The sequence below is a fragment of the Apiospora aurea genome, assembly GCF_038362705.1.
Source record: "Apiospora aurea strain CBS 24483 chromosome Unknown utg000009l_segment0_segment0, whole genome shotgun sequence".
In the NCBI taxonomy this organism is placed as follows: domain Eukaryota; kingdom Fungi; phylum Ascomycota; class Sordariomycetes; order Amphisphaeriales; family Apiosporaceae; genus Apiospora; species Apiospora aurea.
The window spans coordinates 792,641-812,650 of NW_027117396.1; the positions used below are offsets into that span (position 1 = coordinate 792,641).

The following is a 20,010-nucleotide window of genomic DNA, read 5'->3' on the forward strand; positions in this document are numbered from 1 at the left end:
GACTTGCCCAGAGTACCTCCGTGTCTATATGCTTCCTTGGAACCTTAGATCTCCACAACAGAATCCTCAGCACCATCGATGGGCGGCACCGTGACGACCTGCGTTTCTTCCATGCCACCGCCCCGAAACGCATAGGTGAAGGTCCAGCCCGAGGCAGCCCCGGCGTGTTCGCCCTTGGCGTTGACGACGACGAGCCCCGTCGCCACCCCCGGATAGCGGCGCGTCATGCGGCGGACCGCGTCTTCGGCCGCCTCGCCCGGCGTCAGGCCCCGCCGCATGCTCTCGACGGCCTGGTAGCAGGGGAGGAACCGCATCATGATGTCGCCGTCGCCCGTCGCGCCGCACCCGCCCACCTCGCCGTCCACGTACGACCCGCTGCCCGCGATCGGCCCGTCGCCGACTCGGCCGGGGACCTTGTGCGACGCCCCGTTGGTCGAGGTCCCGGCCGCCATGCCGCCTGCGCCGTCGAGGGCGATCATGGAGATGGTGTCGTGGCTTGCCTGGTACCGCTCATTTTTTGGGCCTGCGCTGTCTACTTTTCCGTTCTCTTGATCGCGGTGCAAACTGCTCTTCTTCGTCTCTTCTCCATCAGACGCTCCGGAGGCAGGCGAATACGGCCCGCACGCCGTCTTCGGGTCAGGCGAGACATCCAGTCGGTAGTTGGGCTGGCACCGATCGCGCTCGCGCCACTCGCGACAGGCCCGCGCCGAGTCGGCGGTGCCGAGGCCGCCCTCCTCCTCGACGAAGCCGTTCTCGACCGCAAAGGCCGTGGCCTGGTCGCCCGCCAGCAGGCTGTGCGACGTGTGGTCGAGGACGGCGCGGGCGACGCCGACGGCGTCGCGGACCCGCCGCAGCGCCGCCACGGCGCCCGTCTTGAGCGTGGCGCCGTCCATCAGCAGCGCGTCCAGCGTCGTCTCGCACCGCTCGTCGGGCGAGCCCCCGAAGCCCACGCTGCCGTCGCACTGCGCGGCCTCGCAGGCGGCGCAGCCTTCGCTGCACGGCGTCGAGGGCGGCGACGGCGCGTGTGGCGCGTGTGGCCGCCGTCGTCTTATTGGTAGGCTTACGGCCACTGCTGCCGCTGGTCACAGAAGAAGTAAGCAGGGACTTATAGGCAGCGTCGGTGGCGATGGTAAAGGGGCCGCCCCAGGTGTTGATCGCCATGGGGAAGCCAGGAGAGGGGGTGGGTTATCGCGGTCGCGGCATCCGACGGGGAGACAGCCGGGGGTGAAGAAGCGAGTGGGGTCACGAGTGGGAGGACTCGCAACAGCGAAGACCAGAGACTCGCCATGGCTGGTTTGAACCTGTTGCTGCTTTCGGCGGGAGATACGGGATCGATAGACGGCTTTTCTGAGGACCTGTGCAGGTTCCCCGAGATTCAATGAGTAAAGTACCTAGGGGAATGTAAACACGGAGTGGATCACTCTGCGGGGGTGGGGTTAACGGCACCATGTGTGGCTACATATACCTACTTGGGTAACCAATATACAGATGTGCAGTGCAGCATAGGTACTCGATACTCTATAAATCCGGTAGCTCATAGACAACGCTCATGTATCTTCTCGACAAATATCCAGTCTCTGACATGGCAGTATATGTATGTTGTAACATACGGACAAGGCATCGCTACTTCTGATACGACTGATCTTGGTTGCTATCGACATGATGTTTGATATCAAGAGACCGAACGCTCCTATTGACACAGAACATCTGGTAGTACTCGGTAAACAATAATGTACGAATAGGCAGAGACAACCTCATTGCAGTCATTCCCATACGACAAGCCGGATGGGGCATGTCACAACTCCCTATACACCCGGCAAAGAGTTCCCTCTCCTCCTTCAACCCGGAAACACTCTGGCTGTGCGTGACAGCTCTATATCATCATGGCGACAGCCCGTCCAAACCATCTACCATGGAACAGCCTAACAGAAACCAATTGTGGCCAGTAGGGCCGGATATCCACGACGACTAGGAAAGAAAAAGAAGAAGAAAAGAAAAGAAGAAAAAGCCGTCTTGTCCGGTCATCCCGGCAGTCATGGCATTCGAAGAATCCATTCACTCGCTTCCTACGCTTGTTCCCTACAACCCAACCTCTCGTACCACTACCTGATGGCGTGCTCTATCCGCCGTAGTCTCGTCCCCAGCGAACCCGGCATGAAAAGTCGTCACATCGTTGCTCATTTCTCTGCGTGCCCGTTGTTGAGGAGCATTTCCAGTATGATCTGCTGACCCGGTACCTCGGGATGGGCCATGCAGATCTTGACCGTGCCCTTCGATTCCACCCCGTTGTCTGGAGCGCCTTGCGGCGTGTATCCGTTGGCTGCCGTGTGGTAGAAGCCCCCGTGGGACCCCGCACTCCGTAGTCGAGCACCCGTACGTCGCGGCCAGCAATGATCTGCCGTAGCCGGCCGTTCTCGGCATTCCGCACCTCGATGTAGTCTTCGTTGAACAGGACTAGATATTGGCCAAACATGGTGGCGCCCTTAGCCCGCTTCTGTTTTCCACTGTATTCCATAATGACACTGCGGCTAACGTCACCGTGCTTGTCAATGTACACGGCACAGTCTTCAAACGCCAGGATGTACTCCTGGTCGTTCAGCCGGAACATGCCCAGAGGCCGCTGGTCTCGAATGCGACTCGCAATGTTCGCAATGGCCGGCTGTTTGACGTCGGGAATGCTCATGGGCACCTTCTTGTCCAGCGTCATGAGCTCGAACCCCTTGGCGGTCGAGATGGCAATGTAGTTGTTGAAGATGTTGAGTGAATAGCATTCTACCGGAAGGTAGAAATCGTCGTAGTCACGGAACGTTTCTGTAGAGCCGCCAGCTTTCCGCCCGCCAAACAAACGCGACTTCTTCTCGCTCGACTTCTGGAAGACGGGCTCAAGCACCTTGAACGTGCTGTGTAGGCCCTCTTTCTTCTTGTAGAATACCAGCATTCGATCCTTCATACGGGCCGTTGCAAAGAACGAGACATCCTTGGCCAGTCGTTGCGGTGAGCGCCGCGTGTTGTCATTTGCTGGCGCTGGGAAGTTAGAAGGCGGCGCTATCACATCCAAAGGATATGATATCAGGTTGCGGTCAGCCAAGACCAGCACGACGGAGAACTCTTCTAGCACGGCAATTTGCGTGACCCTTGATATCGAGGCCGTCTGTGGAGAAGGCATTAGCACAATATCCAACGAGTCACATGTCCTTGGGGTCTTACTTACCTTTGACCAACTCCTGGGGTCCCCGGCCTCTGTCACGCACACGCCCACATCGGTGCCGATTGCTACCATATTCCTGCCATATGCCCAAAAGCCCGTGGCACAATGAACAGCGGCCCGCGAGATCGGTGGGGGTCCTCGGCCAGGTCCAAATGTTGACTCGAGTTCACGTATTGCCCGGTCCAGAGGCGTACCCCGTATGTGAACGCCGCCGGCATACTTGCCGATGCCGGAGACTGCGTCGTATGCAAAAGCGCGGTCGGCCATGACTCGCAAACGGAATGGCTCGGCATTCTGTGCGTGTAAGGCTTTTGCGTGTCGGGTCTTCGCTTCGATGATTTTGTCACACCAGTCTGAGCGACTCTTTGCAGAAGTGACATACAATGTGTAAACATCATGGCCCAAGTGCTTGACTCTGAAGGGATAGAGAGTCTTGTCATCCGCAGCCGCCGAACCAAGGGAGGCAGTAGTTGCAGCATGATGGAGGTCGGGACGTTCACCATTCGACGCTACTTTGTTAAGTTTAACATCCGATGACGAATTCGTCGACCTGGTCAGCGGGGTTGCGATTCCCTTTTGCTTCGAAATAGGCTCATCGTGACTGCTTTCGAGGAACAGCAGGGGCATTGGAATCGGCTGGATCCTATTAGCAATTGTGGGCTTTCAACAGACGCATGGGGAAATACTTACTTCTTTGGAAACGTCATACTTCTGGTCACCGCGTCCATCCTTGGACGTTACACGCTTGGAGAGAATGAGGTAATGGTCGAAGAGCAGAGCGTGCGTGTCGACCCAGCGCACTCCTTTGGAGCCCATGCGCTGGACATCGCCCTGGAAAATCAATTCTCGGCCGAGATGGTCGAGGTTCAGATCGGCATGGAACCCAGGACGCAGCACGAGCATGGCATTTAGCTCAATCATTGTTACCTTTTTCTGCATCTCGTCAACCTTTGCGTCGGCTTCCAAAGCGACTGCTTTGATTTCGGCCATGGCTACAATGACGTTATTCTTCTCCTCGCTTTCGCCCAGCATATTCTTCAGACTCGTGCTGAGCAGAAGGTTGTATCTTTGCAGCCGCGTAATCGGAGCTTTCAAGAAAGTGACCCAATCTAGTCTTCGCGAGCGAGGATTCTGGCGGTTCGCATCCAAGAACTGCCTGAACATGAAGTTCCTGTCTGATTCTTTCCTGATCAGGTATTGGGCATAGGGGTAAGCAAGCGCGTACTCGACGTACGCCGCCCTGGCCTTTCGAATCCATTCCCGAAAGATATCGCTGTACCCCACGATCCAGGGCCCTTGTTCCTTCTGTCGGTACTTTAGCTGAGCAAGGAGATATTCTTTGTTGACCTGCATGATGCCATCAACTTTGCCAAAGACAGCATTGACAAATTTGTCGATTCTTCCCTCCGCGATGATGCGTGGCTGTGACGAGACAAGCTGGTCCCGGTACAGCATACGAAGCACATCGAGTTGGTCCATGTATTCCTCCTCGCTCGTGACAAGCTCATGAAGAACATTTTGACGCTCAATCTCCTTCTTGTGCTTGCCTTCGGTGTTCTTAGAAGTCATTCCGTAATATGTTGCCCAGTCAACCTTTTTGACACCTTCGGAGAAGATGTCGTCCAAGTTGGCCTTCTTCAACGTACGACCACAGTAATACGAGTAACAACGGGAAGTTACAATGTGTGTCTCTTCCTCAGAGTCGAACTCGTGGAGCTTAGGCGTGTAGCAGCCGGCGCCAGTCAATTGCCAGAGGACACCCGTGAGAGTGCCCTGACCAAACTTGAGCCACTCTTCTTCGGGGATAAGGATTCCCGCTTCCATCATCCGATCGACGACGCTGGCACTGAGCGTCTCGGCGTTCGCGACATTCATTGTCGGGACCTTCAGGCAGAACAACCGTACGAGCCCGTCCTCGACCGTCTTTCTCTTCAAGTCGGGTTCGCCTTCAGCCACTTCACGAATCCATTTTGATATGCCAGTAAGAGCCCATGGTTCGGTGCAAGTTTGTGTATCTAGGACCGTCAACTTTTCGGGGACAAACTTCTTCCGCCTGCCACTCGGCAACGTAATGACGTCGTAATTAACAGAACTTGGCGTCGCAGTGTCATACCCCTCATACGGGAGCCCCTGCTGAGCAGCTAGTTGTTGCTGTCGAACATTGTTCAACCGTCTGTTGTGGTTTTCGGCGTCCGTTCTAGATCTAGCTGGCGGTTGCACCTGAGGTGACGTGCTGTGACTCGACAACGAGATGGACCGCTCGACTTGCAACTGTTGAACATTCTGACCATACTGCGCGTCAGTCCCGGAGTAAGGACGAGCATCAACGCTGAGCGAGTACCCATGTTGATGATTAGTCCGGTTTGGAGACTGGAGCGATAGCATTGAGCTGCTATCCGAGCCTGCCGGAATAGCTGGCAGTGGCCGACTCGAGAGACCCGGGTGATAGAACATATCTGGATAATCTTCTTTGTACGGTGACTCACTGCCGCTTTGCCGAGAATGAAGGGAAACACGTTCATCACCCTCGTCGAAGCTTAGGCGGTGCGCAACAGGGGCCTGCAGTCCACCAGTGCCGCTGTAGTCTGTTTCAGCTTGTTCGAAAGCGGGAAACCTGTTGCTCTCGTGGCTCCTTTGCGAAGCGTGGTTGCTTCGGGGCGTCGGTAGGGACTGGCCGTTCGGGTAGCCAGGTTCGGCATCTTGAGGATTGTCATCATATGCCAGATGGCCTGCGTAGCCACCGCCATAGAGTCCAATGTCTTGGCCTTGAGTCGCATAGTCGCTATCGCTACTTGGCTCTTCGGCAAGGTTAGGGAGTTGCGGGAGTGCGACTTCAGGCTGGCTAAAGTAAGGAAACGCCACGCCTGAGCTTAGACGACGATCATCCTCCTCGGCTTGCTGCATAGCCAACAGGCCTGCGGCAGCCTCTGGGTCGCTCTCATCACCATCATCATCGCCACTTTCTTGAATAGTATATGGGTTCTGGGAACGGTTTCGGTTCAGCGTCGATGCGTTTGAGGAATAACGGTTGACACCCGAAACATCGTCAGTGCTATTGACGGTAGTCGCTGTCGAGTGATAACTCGCAGTAGACGTCAAGCGGCGGAGTTCTCGCAGGTCGTTTTCAAGAAGTGCGCCGTCGCGCTGATCAACGGGGCTGGGTCGGTGTCTTGATGAAGGGCTGCCCCTTAGTTCGGCTTCGATATCTTGCATGATGTCCTCCTGGGTAATGCGGTCCGACGAATCATGACGAGAGTAATGGCCATTCGCGCCCCACGACGTACTCTCTGACGCTTCATCAATGGGTCGGCTGGGCAAAGGCGCATTCGTCGGGTGTCTTTGCAGCCCGGGTGATGTCTGGCCTTGCTGTATGGACGGAGAGGGAAGGAGCGATGCTTGAGAGCTTGATCTCGAGGGGCGGTTCAAGAACGAGTGAGGATCACTAGCTGAGTAATTAGGTCCGACGGGAATCTGCGAATGGGTCGGGTAAGGAGCTTGCGAGGGGCTGCCTGGAGCGTAAGGCGTCGTTGCGGGCGGGCTGGTACTGTTGGCATAAGTGGCTTGTGCCGGGTACTGCGAATATGAAGCATCGTAGGTATTGGTAGGTGCCGTGTTATACATGGATTGGTAGGTCGGTGTGGTAGCCCCTTGGGCAGAGGCCGTCGGTGCAGCATAGGTCGGTTGCGCCTGCCAGTACGGCGACTGGCTCACCGCCGAGGAGGGCGATCCATAGCTCTGGCTGGGGTAATTCGCATACCCACCATAGGCGGATTGCCTCTGCGGAGGAGGCGGAGGAGGAGACGTGACAGATGGAGCATTTGTATAAGCAGCAGGGTTGTACGGTTGCGGTGTATATGTTGGCGTGGTCATTGTCGGGCTGTAGGGCGCGGCACTCTGAGGTCTGTACTGCGTTGCCGATGCTGGGGGAGGATGGTACGCAAGGCTCTGCGATTGCGAACGTCCCACAAAAGCTTGCGGGTTATACGTCGATGGAGTTGGCGGTGTTTGAGCAGCATATTGGTGTTGATATCCGGACATGGCAACGTTGGCTGCTGAGCCATACTCAGGTCGGCTCGCTCCTGTCGGGCTTGTTATGAAGAGCTCATTGTCTGCATCCAGTCCTCTCGTGTTCACCGGAGGCAGGTAGCTCTGGCGTGAGATGGCCGTCGTCTCGAATGGAGCCGAGTCGTCTCCGCTGTTGAAACTCTGCCGTCGAAGTGGGAGCGGCTGGTCTGAGGTCGCCTGGTTTGCGACAGGATACTGAACCGGGGGCACATGGCCGTACCGGCGTTCTCCTCGGAAAGACATTGCTTTCAGCCAAGACTTTTTTTGGAATGCTTTGGCTCAACAACTAAGACAAGGACAATAAGCCGCGCAGCGGCGCGTCGGTGGAAGAAAGGCCCTTTCGTCAATGGACAAGATAATGCACGGCGCCTGGTCCTGGTCGCGGTTGTCCTTTCACTTCCTCCGTATAGTCAAGTTCGACTCGAGCAGTGTGCCGGGTTTCGTAAACAAGTCTATTCTAAGGCAGTCGGCCGTGTCGCATTGATCTGGGATCGTAGGGTTTCGTTGCTTGCCAATAAAGCAGCCTCGGGAAGAGCCAGTCACCACGTAGGTATGTAGGTATCGAGTTGTTTGTTTTTGTGGCAGCAGCGCAGTCGGCTCTGACCCGACCGTTGACAATCTTGTCGCCCCGCACTGGGTGACTTGTTGGCGATCATAAAACACAGCGCGGCAATGCAGATGCTGGCCGAAAAGAATACAGATAGTTATGCGTCACCGATAGTCGCACTGGACGGCGCAAGTCGCCGGTGGCCAAATGTCAAATCTGGAATCGGACGCGACGTCAGGTTGAGCAGGTGGGAGGGAGCAGTTGGTGGTGATGACTGCAGCAAGTCGAGTCGAGTCGTGGGGTCCAAAGGGCCCGGCTGGTATAGACGGAGAGGGCCTATCGAGGCTACAACAGAGGTATGGATCGGTCACAAGGTTGGTCTAAGGCTCCATGGGACGAAGAATGCTATTAGGCGGGATAAGTGGATTAATAAGGTGATCAAATGGAATCTTCCAACGCTTGCAAATATGGTTGCACTGCGCTTTAGGTGTCGGGTCGGCCGCAGAGTCGCCTTGGAAATCGTTCAGACGTCCCTGGGTCGAATGTAGGCCATTAGGGTATGTCTTATCACCATGGGAAAACAAGGAAGGAAACAACATCGATGGAACTCGTTTCCCCCGTGCACAGGTTATCAAGTAGGTGAGTACCTCCTAGGTGTGTAGTGTAGGTTATCAATTTGATGTGTGTCGCTAATTGGGTTCAATGTTGGGCTGAACGACTGTTCTTGTTGTCTGCCCAGCTTTTTTTTCTAAGCAGCTACCCTGCCCTGCATGTAACAGCATCTGCCAACCTGGGGTTTACTGGGTTGCTTTCTGGGAGGTGCGTGTGTAGACAGTCCTGGCCTGACACTGACCTCGTCCACCGAACCGTAGGGAGGTACAGTACGGGTGGCTAGCACGGCACGACAGTGGCCCGACGATCATGGATATCCCAGGTCCCCAACGGATGCCACGACTTTGAAGGGTCCTGTGTGGGTGTGTTTGGGCCGATTCCGCGGCAGAGGATTGGTTTGAGTCCGAGTTCCACCGCAGTTGAGCCTGTAGCGTGTAGGCAGGTAGAATCCAGGACTTCGTTGTATGTTTGTTTGCCTTGGGTCATGCGAAAAGTACCTACCGGCAGGCCTGGCCTTCCAGCAGATTCATGAGGGCTCCCATCTGCGTGCCGTGCTTCCCTTATGTAGGTAAGTATTAAGTCCACAAACACATGCTGGATTCCCTAAGCCCCACCGCGATGCGATGCCTCCTAGCACCAGCCCTAAGCCATCCCGAGTCCCGACAGAAAGATGCTAGCCGAACAAAACAAACAGGCAGTGCAAAGCTCACTCACCCATCTCAAAAAGAGAAGAAGAAAACCACGGCAGATCTCAACGGTGTCGCACTCCGCCAAGCACCAGTGTTCATACCAGGTTCGTGCGAGCGCAAATGGCAATCAATTACTGGTCTAGATTACCTATTGGTCTTGTGGAGGGGAGGGGTTGTCTGGGGCTGTTTGGGCTGTCGACGGTGCATGTTATGTATAGTACATACCTACTGCAAGTGACTGACGGCATTGAAACCCGGAAAACCTCAAGGCTGGATGACGATGGTTCTTCACTTACATGCATGCAATCAATGTGTTACATATTCTCTTGATTGTATGCGACACTATGTCATGGATATCATGTACCTACATGCATGTACATAAGGTATCTACATAACCTACCTAAGAACTTCCTCAATCGGATATGTGATAGGTAGCAACTACTACCTGCCTTCAAGTATTGAACGGCTGTTCTGACAAATAATGTTTGAAGAGACCCGACTCCCTCATCAGCTCTGCAGGTGCTCGAAGCAAAACATCGGGAAATCCAAGGCGAGGAGTCAAAAGTTCTACGCACATCCCTAAACTCAGCAATGGTTTCCATGTCCTTGCACTCATCTCACTGGCTTTGCAACCACCAGCCCCTAATTTGCTTGGTTTGGTAACTCATTTGAGCCGTTTCGGGACTGTAACGATGCAGATCAGGCAAGCAAATGGCATACACTGGAAAGGATTTGGCTGCTGTCACTGCAATCTGGCAGTTCTAGCTCTGAAAGGATTCTGGAGAGGAGTTAGCTTGTCAAACTGGGATGCGATCACCTCCTAACCTAGCATACGACATAGCATGGAAAATGTCCGAAGGCTCTCGCATCTCACACGACTCATGGCAGTTGGTTGACCTTGACTAGCTCCATGACAGGTCGTTTGGTATATTCCGCCATCTCGTCACTGTTGAAATCCGATTGTTTGCACTTTGGTATGAAAACCTGCTCATAACTTTGCCCACAACATGTGCGAGACGACACTTTCTGACCAAGGTATGCACACTCTGGCCCTCCTGGCAGTTTCCTCCGCGGAGGGATTCTCAGGCAAACCACTTTCGGACTTGTGCCCCAGAGGCTGGTCGCTTTTCTATAGCCAGAGTTTGGCTTCAACTTGGGCTTTGGAAATATGCAACGCCGGGGCTTCAGTAGGCCAAGGAGCCCATACATGCTGATCAGGAGGTCGCAAAAAGCAAAACACAAAATCAGGGTGTCTATAGTCCAGTGCAGCTGAAACATAGGGGTATTCTTGGAAGCAAGTGAGTCGTCATCCAGTACGGTGTGACCATTGGCATCCGGCCTTGCAACCTTGGCAAAAAACCCTGGGCTGCTCCTACAAATTTCGATGTATGTAACTCGTCAACGACCACTCCATGCTTATAACACACGTGTCGCGAGAGCGGGACAGGAATCGCTTCGACGTTGGAAGCTTTGAAGGGTTTCGAAGCCCATGCGAGTGGAAGGTCGGGTACATAGTGCAACCCGAAATAGATTGTATACTTGCACTGCCCGCTTTAAGCTACAGTTAGCAGCACACTAAGGTGCCTACTAGTACCTAGAATTATGCCTTTAGGTACCAAACCGGATCGCCGGCTCGGATTTAGAAGTAAAGTCTCGAATGCTGCGTAGAAACCAAGCATCGGTGCAATCCGTAAGAGATGACAGGCGTTTGCCATTGAGCCGGACTAACTGTGGCTCAGATGGCTCGGCTCAGGTTCGGTCTACGAGAGTAGAATATTGGCAAAGGAGCAAGCAGAATCGCGCCCTTGATTCTGTCATATCAACATCATGGTGGTAACATCTCGGCTACAGTCACCACAAACCCGAGAGTTTGGCATCTGGCGAAAAGCGTCCAACCAAATCAGACGGCAAGAGAGCCCCTAGTAGTAGCGCCATCTCAAGCTCGAGAGCGCCGCGCATTTAGCTTCAATACGATTGAAGTCTAGTAACCTCTCGCGTGTCAATGTCGAGCAGCAATCTACATCCCAACTTGGACCTACAGCATAGATATGCACATGTAGGTAGGCACATTTGCACGAGCATGTGCCATTGATAGATGTGGTGTGTATGGTGCGTGTTGCACGCCACCTGACACTTGCTCAGGATGTCAGTCAGATCTTGTCAATAGGATACGAGTACATATAGGTTAGGTGGTACGTAAAGTAGTATAGTGAAATCATTCATTGTTCATCGTTTGTCAGCCAATCCACAATCCACATGCATGAACAGAGAGCTGTTGCGGCTTATGACGCTATTCCAAAGCACGCAGCCAGCAAGCGACGAAAGTGGGGGTTTCGGCTGCCACTTAACCCCTCCATCGCTAGATGTGCCGCCGCTTGTAGCAGTCCACCGCCAACAAATCGGGACCCGAGGAAGGAAGGCGGAAATAGCTTGGGATGGATGGATCTTACCTTTGGGCACGGTTATGTGCTGCGTGCTACATGTATTTACTTGACTGACCAAGCAAGGACCCCTCCCTCTTCCACATCTTCCAAACCTTTCTACTCCTCCTTTCCAACCAGTCTCTCCAATCTGAGTATACTCGTCAACTTCATAAACCAACCGAAAACCCACCAATCTTCCTCCTAAATCACAATGGCTTCTGACGGCGTTTGGGCAGGTAAGTCCTTGTACTTGATGCTTCTTCTTCCAGCTCCTCCCGTCGTCTTCCCCGCTTTCCGGGTTTTCGGGGCCTCCACGGGTAACATTGCGCAACGAATTGTCGCGTACCCAGGACCTTGATGGACTGTTACCAGAGCGTGCAGTCACCTTGATGGACAAGGCGGCCCGTCCCTTCCAAAGCCATCTTGGGACTCCGTTTCGTCCATCATGATGTAGCATCTCTGTGCCCTCGGAACAGCTGCATGATGCTACTGTTTATTCGTGGCCTATCGCGTAACGAACCCGCAGCTAACTGAGCATCGCCCCCTACAGTTGCAAAGGTCCGCGGTGACGCAAAGGTCGCCGGCACCGTCTGGTTCCGCCAAAAGTCCGAGGACGCCGAGACCGAGATCTCCTGGGACATTACCGGCCAAGATGCGGACTCTCAGCGCGGCATGCACATCCACGCCTTCGGCGATAACACCAACGGCTGCACCTCTGCTGGTCCCCACTGTATGTCTTCTGACAGGAACACCCGACGACTCTCGGTTTGATCACTTCTGACTCGATGACTACAGTCAACCCCCACGGCCAGACCCACGGTGCCCCGAGCGACGAGAAGCGCCACGTCGGTGACCTCGGCAACATCACTGTCGATGGCAACGGCAACGCCAAGGGCACTGTCAAGGACAAACTGATCAAGCTTATCGGACCTCACTCCGTCATTGGCGTAAGATCAATCCGAAACCCCTCATAAAACCACAGGCACATAGGAGTTGCTGACACATTCTAGCGCACCGTCGTTGTGCACGGCGGCACCGATGACCTCGGTAAGGGTGGCAACGAGGAGTCCCTCAAGACTGGTAACGCTGGTCCCCGCCCGGCTTGCGGTAAGTCTTGGGCCAACTATAGTCTGTCTACAGTGCAAATTCTAACGCTACCTAGGTGTCATTGGCATTGCGTCCGCTCAGGAGGGCATCTTCTAAGCAGCTTGCACGCCGCTACCAATCGCGATTTGAAACAACAGTGGCAGATTGGTTGACCTCGCATATGTGTTGCGGTCGTCTTTTGACATTGGCCCCTTCCGTCTTAACCTGATGGAAACTGGCCATGATCTGGACCAAAAGTTTGCTTAAATAGGCCCAAAATGACAACATTTATCAAGCAAACCAATTGATCAGTTTTCAAGTCTCTGTGCCGTAGTATACAAGTCTGTCTGTGACCAACCTCGGCAAATGTGCGTAGGCAAAGATGACGGAGCTCCTGGTCGGGGCAGGATCCGCGGCCGAGTCGGGAGGCCGCCGCCACAGTTGGTAGGTAAGTATGAAATGCATTCAATTTTACTACACTGAATTCGCATTCAATCAGTTCAGTTGGAATCGGAGAGTAAACGACTGCATCATCATCACCAGCAGTATCGGTACATAGAGCCGGCCCCAATCCAATTGGCAACGTGTTCTTCTGCTTCCATCTGCACTTTCTTTTCCGCGACATCCCGCCCTACACCACCTTACCCCAAAGATCCAGACCAGCAGCAGCTCCAGCACTCCCAGCGCTCCAGCAGCTCCCAGGTTCCCAGGTTCCAATAGGCCATGGCAGCTCTGTGACGCTACTTGTCGCCTCCCTCCTACCCCTCATTACATAAGCCATTGCCTGTTTCGGCCCAGAGACCCTTATTATTATCGCCCCACAAAAGCTCTAAAGCACACGACATCAATTCCGAGCAACCTCACCGCAGACTGAGCAAGCATCCCAACCTATCGAGACTTCACCGTATGTCTATTCCTTTCTGTCTATGAGACTCTTGCTTTTCTGAGCTCTCTTTGCTAAAACACCCACCCTACACGACCCCAGCTTTACCTGCTGTACCTCCTCTTCCAGACAGCTGTGTGCAATTGTAAGTGAATTCATCCATCCTGTTTCCGGTTCCTGTTCTTGCCATCCTTGAATGAATCGAGGGAAGCTCGGGGCCATGGTCCATGGTCCATGCCAGTGACCGCCAGCTTCACCTTTAGCTCCAACAGGTATATCCGCTCCTTTGGGATTGGAACTCGACCTAGCCCACTACAGACCTTGCCTACTTACCTTACCTACATGCCTAAAGTACCCCAGAGCCATTGGAACCATGTGCAGTAGGTTGCAGAATGGGTGTTCAACATGAGCCTGTCCCCCTTGTGCCATCCTACCCTCTCCAATCATAGCCAGCACAAAGCCACATGCCAACGCCTCACAGGCCCGGCACTGGAGCACAATCTTGGGTACAAGATTGAGCCTTTATTCAGCACTGTAGTGTGACCCAAATCTGATGGCTCATGAGGCGGTCTTGGGGTCCATACATTCCATCTTGACACACATCCCTTCTTACATCTTTGCCCTGTTCATCATCTCCTCCCCTAAATCCAATCCACCTCCAACTACGTTGTTACTTGTGGAAGTGCACACTCTTTTTGACCCATGTTACAGGCAGTTACTAATACGTGCAGGAGCCCAGCCAAAAACGCGGACTACCTCTACTTATCATAGTGGAACGTCATCATCTCGGCAAGCTTCATCATGGCGGCTCCCAAGACTTTCATGGCGCATGTGAAGTCGCTACTCAGCGGCGACACATTGATCTTGACTTCGACAAACAACCCAACCCTTGAGCGTACCATGTCGTTGGCTTACGTCAATGCTCCTCACCTGAGAAAGGAGGGCGATGAGCCTTTTGCTTTCCAGTCTCGAGAGTACCTCCGTGCCCTTATTCTCGGAAAGCCCGCCAAGTGTACTATTCTCTACTCTGTTCCTTCTGGTCGCGAGTACGGCACCGTCGAGCTTCAAGACGGTACACAGCTGCCCGATGAGCTTGTGAAGGCCGGTTGGGTCAAGGTCAGAGAGGACGCAGGCCGCAAGGAGGAATCGGAAGAGATTCTGGACCGGCTGGAGACCTTGCGCAACCTGGAGTCACAGGCAAGGGACGCCGGAAAGGGTTTACATGCCGGCACCGGCGGAATCATTGAGGTCCAAAACGATCTCGGAACCCCCGATTTCTTCAACCAGTGGAAGGGAAAGACAGTTCCCGCCATCGTTGAGCGGGTGCTGAGCGGTGATCGTCTTCTGTGCCGCCTGATGTTGAACGACAAGAAGCATCTCCAGCTCATGACTCTGGTTGCCGGCATTCGTACCCCCCGCAACTGAGAGGGTCACACCATCCACAGGCATGACCCAGGCCGCCGAGGAATACGGTAATGAGGCCCGTGGGTATGTCGAGACGAGACTTCTACAGCGCGATGTCAAGATCGTTATGGTCGGAGTCAGCCCGCAGGGTCAGTTGGTCGGTCACGTTCTGCACCCCCGTGGAAGTATCGCAGAGTTCTTGCTGGCTGACGGCTTGGCACGATGCAACGATTTCCACTCGACGATGCTCGGTGAGAAGATGGCACCCCTCCGCGCCGCTGAGAAGAAGGCGCAGATCGGCAAGCTGCGATTGCATAAGAACAGCACTGTGAAAGAGACCGAGAGCAGCACTTCCGACATGATTGTGTCCAAGATCATCGGTGCCGACATGATAATAGTACGAACCAAGTCTGGCGAGGAAAAACAGGTCAGCTTGAGCAGTGTTCGCGGACCTCGTGCGAAGGAACCTTCTGAAGGCCCTTTCAGGGACGAAGCCAAGGAATGGTTGCGAAAACGTATCATCGGCAAGCATGTGAAGGTCAGCATTGATGGCCACAGACCTGCTAGCGAAGGATTCGAAGCCCGGGATGTTGCTACGATCACCGAGAAGGGAAAGAACGTCAACCTCCAACTGGTACAAGAAGGTTACTGTTCTGTCATTCGCCACCGCAAAGATGACACCGACAGAGCCCAAAACTACGACGAGCTTCTTGCCGCACAGGAGACCGCAAAGGAGCAGAAGAAGGGAATGTGGTCTGGAAAGTCACCCAAGGTCAAGAACTACATGGACGCGTCCGAGTCGGTCCAAAAGGCCAAGATCCAGCTCTCCACCCTGCAACGGCAAAAGAAGGTCCCGGGCATTGTCGACTTCTGCAAAGCCGGGTCAAGATTTACTGTTATTATCCCCCGAGAGGGCGTGAAGCTTACTATGGTACTTGCCGGTGTCCGTGCGCCCAGAGCTCCTCGACTGCCTCAAGAAAAGGGCGAGCCGTTCGGCCAAGAGGCTCTCGACCTGGCAAACCGACGATGCAACCAGCGAGATGTTGAGGTTGATATCCACGACATTGACAAGGTCGGTGGTTTCATTGGAGACCTGTACATCAACCGAGAGAGCTTCGCAAAGGTCCTCGTCGAAGAAGGATTCGCATCGGTCCATCAATACTCTGCCGAGAAGGCTGGAAACTCAAATGAGCTGAATGCTGCCGAGAAGCGTGCCAAGGAAGCCAGGCGTGGCATGTGGCACGACTGGGACCCTTCGCAAGAAGAGGACGAAGAGGCAGAGGCCCAAGTCGAGACTGCTACCAAGTCAGCTCCGGCAACTGACAAGAAGCCCGCCGACTACCGTGAGGTTGTCGTGACTAACATCGACGGCAACGGCAAGCTGAAGATTCAGGAAATCGGCAAGGGTACATCGGCTCTTGAGATTATGATGAACGAGTTCAACAAATTCCACTTCGACTCCAAGAACAACAAACCGCTCGAAAACCCACCCAAGGCTGGCGACTTCGTGTCCGCCAAGTTCTCGGTTGATGGCCAGTGGTACCGTGCCAAGATCCGATCCAACGACCGCACGGCAAAGGTTGCTGAGGTTGTCTACATTGATTACGGCAATTCCGAGAAGATCTCTTGGTCAAACTTGCGTCCTCTCAACCAGCCCCAGTTCAGCACGCAGAAGCTGAAGGCCCAGGCAGTTGACGCGATCCTGTCGTACATCCAGCTGCCCACCGCGCCTGACTACTTCCGCGATGCCATTGACTTTATCGCCGACGCCACTGATGGTAAGACCCTTGTGGCCAGCTTTGACTTCGTGGACACCAAGGAAGGCTTGAGCTACATCACCCTGTTCGACTCCAAGTCATCCGGCAAGGGCACATTTACCGACTCGGTCAATAAGGAGGTTGTCGCCAATGGCCACGCCATGATCCCCAAGAAGCTGAAGACTTGGGAAAGGGGCCCGTCCAGCGTCGAAATCCTCAAGAGGCTTCGCGAGGTCGAAACCCAAGCCAAGCAGGACAGAATGGGTATGTGGGAGTACGGCGATATCACCGAGGACTAAGTGGCAGTCCTTTGAGCACGAGCTTTGGTGACTACCCTTAAGCGGTAGCTTTTTCTTCGCGTCGCCATTAAACCGGAAATAACATCAGAGATTGGGGGACCTAAAAGCAAACTTTTCTGCATAGCCAACGGATGGAAAAGGTATATAGCATTAGATATGCATAATTTATCATCCAAATGCGAATGTCAACTGGTTCATGTTGTGCTGTATTTACTGTATTCTGGTGTATTTTCAATCATATTGACAGCAGGCCGCCAAGAGTTGGCAGATCAGCCGTTTTGCATCAATTCGACTATGTTCACCTATCAAGAGTAGCTGCAGCTCAGAGGTGTACATCTCCTCGATTCCCAAACTCCGTGAACATGCACTCTGTGGGAATGTTATGCCCACCTCCTCTCGTCATTTATCTGAGTTTCTCGCCATGTCTATAGATGTTCGCTCGGATGAAGAAAAAAAAAAGCAAAGGGTATCATAATGTCGTAAAAACGCATCGCAAAAACATCCTGATCCTGGTTGCGCCCCTAACTCGAGATCATTGCACGGGCGAGATGGAACTCTCAAGCCTGTCCGCTCGCCTGCCTGCCCATTGCGCCGCTCCACAGCGCCGGTGTCCATAGCCGTATCCTTCTCCGTGCCAAGAAAAATATCAACACTCTCGCTTTTTGCAATCAGCAATGATATCCACTATTACTTATTGCCTCCTGCAACTACCTCAGGGCCGGGTCGATGAAGCCATCGAGTTCAGTGTACCCAATGAGCTGTCGCATCTCCACTTCGTCGTGTTGCCACTGGTCGTCTGGTTGCTGCGCAGCGAACACTGGGGTATCGAAGTGGTTGCTTGTATGAGGTGATGGATGAGGCCAATAATTGTTCGTATGAGGGGGCAAATGCTCGGAGTTGATAGACTGGTGACTGAACTGGGAATCAGAAATAACTGGGAACTCGGTGCCAAAGTGGTGCTCGCCTGCAGCAGGAATTGAAGCGTCAAACTGAGGCGCCGTGGCGATGGGGTGTGTAGGCGAGAGTTGTTGTCCGGCTGGGGCGGGCAGGCTCTGGATGGTCTGCGATGTTGTAGTGACGGGAAACTGCCCAGCAAGCGACTGCTCGTCTGAGACAGATAAAGCAGGCGTGGAAGCACCGCTGAATCCAGTGAATGGGAAGGCACCCGAGTCGGTTTCACTAGGTGTGCGGATGCCTGACTTGCCATGCTCTATGTGTAAATGCGTTTGAAGATCACCTTGCGATGCGAACTTAAAGCTGCAGCCTAACACAGTACAAGGAATGGTATATCGGGTCGTCGCCGAGTGTCCCGCCAACATTCCTACCATATCATTGGGTTTCTTGGAGACTGCCTTCTTGGTTGGGGGCCGAGGAACGCGAAGATGTACGTGAGTGACGTGTTCAAGAAGGTTACCCTTTGTCACGAACCCCTGTTTACACGCATTCGATTTGTCCCATTCGACCTTTGGGAAATCAACCTCGCCACAGATCCAGCGCTTGCCCAAGTGGATGCTGTTGTAGTGTGTTGTCAGATTCGACTTCTTGGAGAAAGTCTTTCCACAACCCGGGTGCGGGCAGGGAACAGAACCCTGGCCCTTTCTGCCACCCTTGGAGCGCTTGGTATGATCTAATTCGACATGGGCGTCCAGGTTCTCTCTCGACGTGAAGACGCGATCACAGAAAGTGCAACCTATGTGGGAAGTCTGCATATGCCTCTGCAGCAGGTCCATCGTGGGAAAGCCGATATTGACGCCGCCCTCCTTATTACCACACTCCTCGCACCAGAAGCGCGGCTCGCCATGTTCCCGCTCGGTATGTCTCTTAAGGGCATTGGAGGTATCGAAAGCGGCGACGCACGGCAGGCCCGTCTCGGCGTGAAGCTCGGTGCAGGCAAAGGCTGGCTTGTTCTCGTGGTCAGAACGGATGTGTCGCTCCAGAGTCTCGCGCTTGCGGAATGACAGATTACAGGGCGGGAAGTCTCGGCAGCGGAACTTTTCTTGGCCCAAATGAACGGCTTGGTGTCGTTTGAGCCGAGTCGAGGTGGTGAAGCTCTTGCCGCATTCCGGTTCGGTGCAAGTGAAGTCACGCTCCTTGGTATGGGTTCCCTTGATATGCTGCTTCAGGTGTTTCTCTTCAATGTAGTCCTTGTCGCAATCTTCGTACGGGCAGGCGAATGGGCGTTCATTGTTGTGAGACCGCATGTGAGCCGTGAGCCTGGCTGGTCTATTGAAAGACTTTGTGCAGTTGGGCCAGGTGCACTTGATGGTCTTGTAATCGGATGGAAACTTGCGGGCGGGCGGCGAGGCGCCGGAGAAGGACGTCATGGGGGTGGCGGCCGCATGGATGGAACCGTTTTCGTCCATGTAGTCGGACTCGCCATCGAACATGGAACCGTCATGGTGGTCGGTGCCGGCAGTAGAGGGCGTGGTAACGCGACCCCTCTTGGTGGATGGCTGGTAGTCCTCCTCATCGAGGTCGGCGGCATCAGCGAGTCTCTTCATGGTGACGGTAGTGAAGTCGACGGGGACAGTCGGCAGCCAGACATGAGGCAGCAAGCAGTGATACGGGGCAATGGCACAGGCAGTTTCGACGGAGGTTTGTGTCAATGGCAAGTGAAGAATTGAGGGCAGGTCGCATCCAGCCAGTGCTTTCCCGATCTTCGTCCCTCTAAAACTTATTGGGAGGAAAGCGGGCGGCGCAGAAAAAAAGTTCGGATAAGCAAATTTTTGGTGGGGCAGGGATCTTATCAGCGGCAGGGGGGGTTAAAAAAGTTCGCCTTCCATTTTGATTCGATTTTTTTCCAAGCAGGCGCTACGCAATTGTGCGCCGAGGTTCCTTGCAGTTTCCTTAATCGCATGGAGTAGATTAACAGTAGGTGCGTCGCTATGGGCCAATCAGCCCTCGCACGCCGAGAAAGAACTTTCAATGTTCCATCGTGGATATTTGATCCAAGGGCAAAGAGTTGAAGGCAGAGAGTGTGTGTGTAGGCCTACTTAGGTAAGGAAGTAGGTGCATGCATCCATATCGTGGCAGGATT

General features: G+C 54.0%; 5 protein-coding genes across 5 annotated transcripts; 2 read left to right on the forward strand and 3 right to left on the reverse strand.

Annotated features, from left to right (window-relative positions):
- Positions 1-44: 44 nt before the first annotated feature.
- PG986_013361 (uncharacterized protein) lies at positions 45-1,161 on the reverse strand (the record flags this gene model as incomplete). The annotated part of the gene is made up of 2 exons (XM_066849583.1): positions 45-988; positions 1,065-1,161. The coding sequence occupies 2 exons, from the start codon at positions 1,159-1,161 to the stop codon at positions 45-47; spliced, it is 1,041 nt and encodes a 346-aa protein (XP_066693726.1).
- Positions 1,162-2,177: 1,016 nt separating this feature from the next.
- Positions 2,178-7,516, reverse strand: PG986_013362 (uncharacterized protein; the record flags this gene model as incomplete). The annotated part of the gene is made up of 4 exons (XM_066849584.1): positions 2,178-2,320; positions 2,350-3,151; positions 3,212-3,844; positions 3,899-7,516. 4 exons carry the CDS (start codon positions 7,514-7,516, stop codon positions 2,178-2,180), a joined length of 5,196 nt encoding a protein of 1,731 aa, XP_066693727.1.
- Positions 7,517-11,755: 4,239 nt separating this feature from the next.
- Positions 11,756-12,747, forward strand: PG986_013363 (superoxide dismutase; the record flags this gene model as incomplete). The annotated part of the gene is made up of 5 exons (XM_066849585.1): positions 11,756-11,780; positions 12,095-12,274; positions 12,340-12,491; positions 12,555-12,651; positions 12,707-12,747. 5 exons carry the CDS (start codon positions 11,756-11,758, stop codon positions 12,745-12,747), a joined length of 495 nt encoding a protein of 164 aa, XP_066693728.1.
- Positions 12,748-14,314: 1,567 nt separating this feature from the next.
- PG986_013364 (transcription factor) lies at positions 14,315-16,973 on the forward strand (the record flags this gene model as incomplete). Its single annotated transcript, XM_066849586.1, has 2 exons — positions 14,315-14,921; positions 14,959-16,973. The coding sequence occupies 2 exons, from the start codon at positions 14,315-14,317 to the stop codon at positions 16,971-16,973; spliced, it is 2,622 nt and encodes an 873-aa protein (XP_066693729.1).
- A 707-nt stretch (positions 16,974-17,680) lies between these two features.
- PG986_013365 (c2h2 transcription factor protein) lies at positions 17,681-19,474 on the reverse strand (the record flags this gene model as incomplete). The annotated part of the gene is made up of 1 exon (XM_066849587.1): positions 17,681-19,474. The coding sequence occupies one exon, from the start codon at positions 19,472-19,474 to the stop codon at positions 17,681-17,683; it is 1,794 nt and encodes a 597-aa protein (XP_066693730.1).
- Between the last annotated feature and the right edge of the window lie 536 nt (positions 19,475-20,010).